Source organism: Durio zibethinus, chromosome 18 (assembly GCF_047325235.1).
Source record: "Durio zibethinus cultivar Kanyao isolate XHJ-2024 chromosome 18, ASM4732523v1, whole genome shotgun sequence".
NCBI classification, from domain to species: Eukaryota; Viridiplantae; Streptophyta; class Magnoliopsida; order Malvales; family Malvaceae; genus Durio; species Durio zibethinus.
The window spans coordinates 15,598,636-15,600,741 of record NC_143179.1 but is presented as its reverse complement, the minus strand read 5'-3'; the positions used below and the strand labels follow the sequence as shown (position 1 = coordinate 15,600,741).

At 38.9% G+C, this 2,106-nt stretch overlaps 1 protein-coding gene across 1 annotated transcript; it reads left to right on the top strand.

Moving 5' to 3' along the window:
- The first annotated feature begins 257 nt into the window (after nt 1–257).
- LOC111300973 (uncharacterized) lies at nt 258–1,052 on the top strand. The gene has a single exon (XM_022896516.2). It carries the CDS (start codon nt 258–260, stop codon nt 1,050–1,052), a length of 795 nt encoding a protein of 264 aa, XP_022752251.2.
- The last annotated feature ends 1,054 nt before the right edge of the window (nt 1,053–2,106 follow it).

Sequence of the window (2,106 nt, the reverse complement as noted above, 5' to 3'; positions counted from 1 at the left end):
GTTGGCTAGAGGACCTATAATTGACATGGAAAAAAAAAAAAATTGAGGTCTACATAGAGTAGGAAAGCTAGAAATATGTGACAGATCATAGAGGCAGTAAGGCAAAAAGAGGTGAAAAGAAAGGATAGAGAGGAGATGATGGACTACACATGCATGGACTTGAACAGAAAGGAAAAAAGACAAAAAGATGAATACGAGGTAGACCGGAACAAAAGTGACAGAATGGCGGAGATTAGAGCCCAGTCCTTTGAAGCATAATGAGGCTTATTGCATGGAACTATTGTGGGTTTGGGAACCCGCAGGCAGTTCGAGATCTTCGAGACATGTTAAGAAGAGAAGATCCCCATGCAGTTTTTATAAGTGAAACAAAATTGCATGAAAATAAACTAGATAGAATCAAAAGGAAATGTGGGATGAGATCATGCTTTGGAGTGAGTGCAGAAGGTAGAAGTGGAGGTTTAATGATGATGTGGAGAGAAGATATCCCTCCAAAACTGATGAGCTTTTCGAAAAACCAATTTGATATGGAGATCGAATGGGAAGCAGAAGGAGCACAGGGCCGTATCACAGGATTCTCTGGTGAGTCAAATGCAAATAACAGGCATGTGTCATGGGAGTTGCTTAGGACATTATCACTCCAATCAAACAAAGCATGGATGCGCTTTGGAAACTTCAATGAATTGACGTGGGATAACAAGAAGAGTGAAAAGAGACTTAGGCCTAAACACCAAATGAAAGCGTTCAAAGAATCTGTAGAGGATAGTGGTTTAACTGATATGGGTTTTATTGGTAGGTGGTACTCATTGAAAAGAGGAAGAATAACTGCAACACTCATTCGAGAGAGGCTAGACCGATCCTTAGCAACTGAAAAGTGGTACACGTGTTTTCCCATGGGAATGGTAAAACACCTAACGGCAGTAGTATACTATCATTGCCCACTGTTGATAGATACCGAGGGGTACAAAGGGAAAAGACGGATAAGGAGACAAATGAGACGACTCTTTTTTGAAGCTATGTGGAAAAAGGATAAGGAAAGTGATGATGTAGTCTAAGAAACGTATGCCAAAGGAGAAAATGTGACAATAACAAAAAAATTCCATGATGTGGGGTTGAAGCTAACTGGGTGGAACAAAGACAAATATCAGGGGTTTAAGGCAGAAATGGCAACTTTAAGAAAGAGATCCAAGGCTGGTGGCTATCCAACAAATGAATGACTTGAGAAAGAAAGTATAGCCAAAGATAAAATAAACATGTTACTGGAGAAGGAGGAAATCTTTTGGATGTAAAGAGCAAGAGCCAATTGGCTGAAGGAAGGTGACAAAAACATTGCCTTTTTCCATGCACAAGTCTTGGCTAGGAGACGGTAGAACATCATCAAAGGAATAAAAGATCCGAATGGAGATTAGAGAGAAAAGGAAGAAGAAACTTCCAGAGCATAGCCCATGAGAACTTCCAAAATTTATTCAGAAGGTAAAGATTTCAAAACTTTGATGATATAATTGAGGCTATTGAACCTCAAGTGACAAACGAAATGAATAATGTCTTGCTAGCAGAATTCAAGGAAGAAAAGATTCGCACAGCCATCAAGCTGATGCACCCCACCAAAGCACCTGGACCGGATGGTATGCTCGCTCTATTTTTTTCAAAAATATTGGCATTTTGTTGGTACTGAGATTATTAGGTATTGTTTATCTGTGCTTAATATGAATGAACTTTTAGGTAGCATAAACAATACAAACATAGTCTTGATCCCAAAAATAAAGAAACCAAAGTTCATATCCGAATTTAGGCCTATAAGTTTGTGCAATGTCCTTTACAAAATAATCTCCGAAGTCATTGTCAGTAGGTTTAAAATCTTTTCACCTAGGTGTATCAGCGAGTCGCAAAATGTCTTGTACTTGGAAGACTTATCACTGATAATGTACCGGTGGCCTATGTACTGCTACACAAAATGAAAAACAAAACACAAGGCAAAGGAGTTTTTTTTTTTGCATTAAAATTAGATACGAGCAAAGCTTATGACCGAGTGGAATGGAACTGCCTAGAAGCAATGATATTAAGAATGGGTTTCCATAAAACCTGGGTGTCCTTTTGTGATGAGATGTG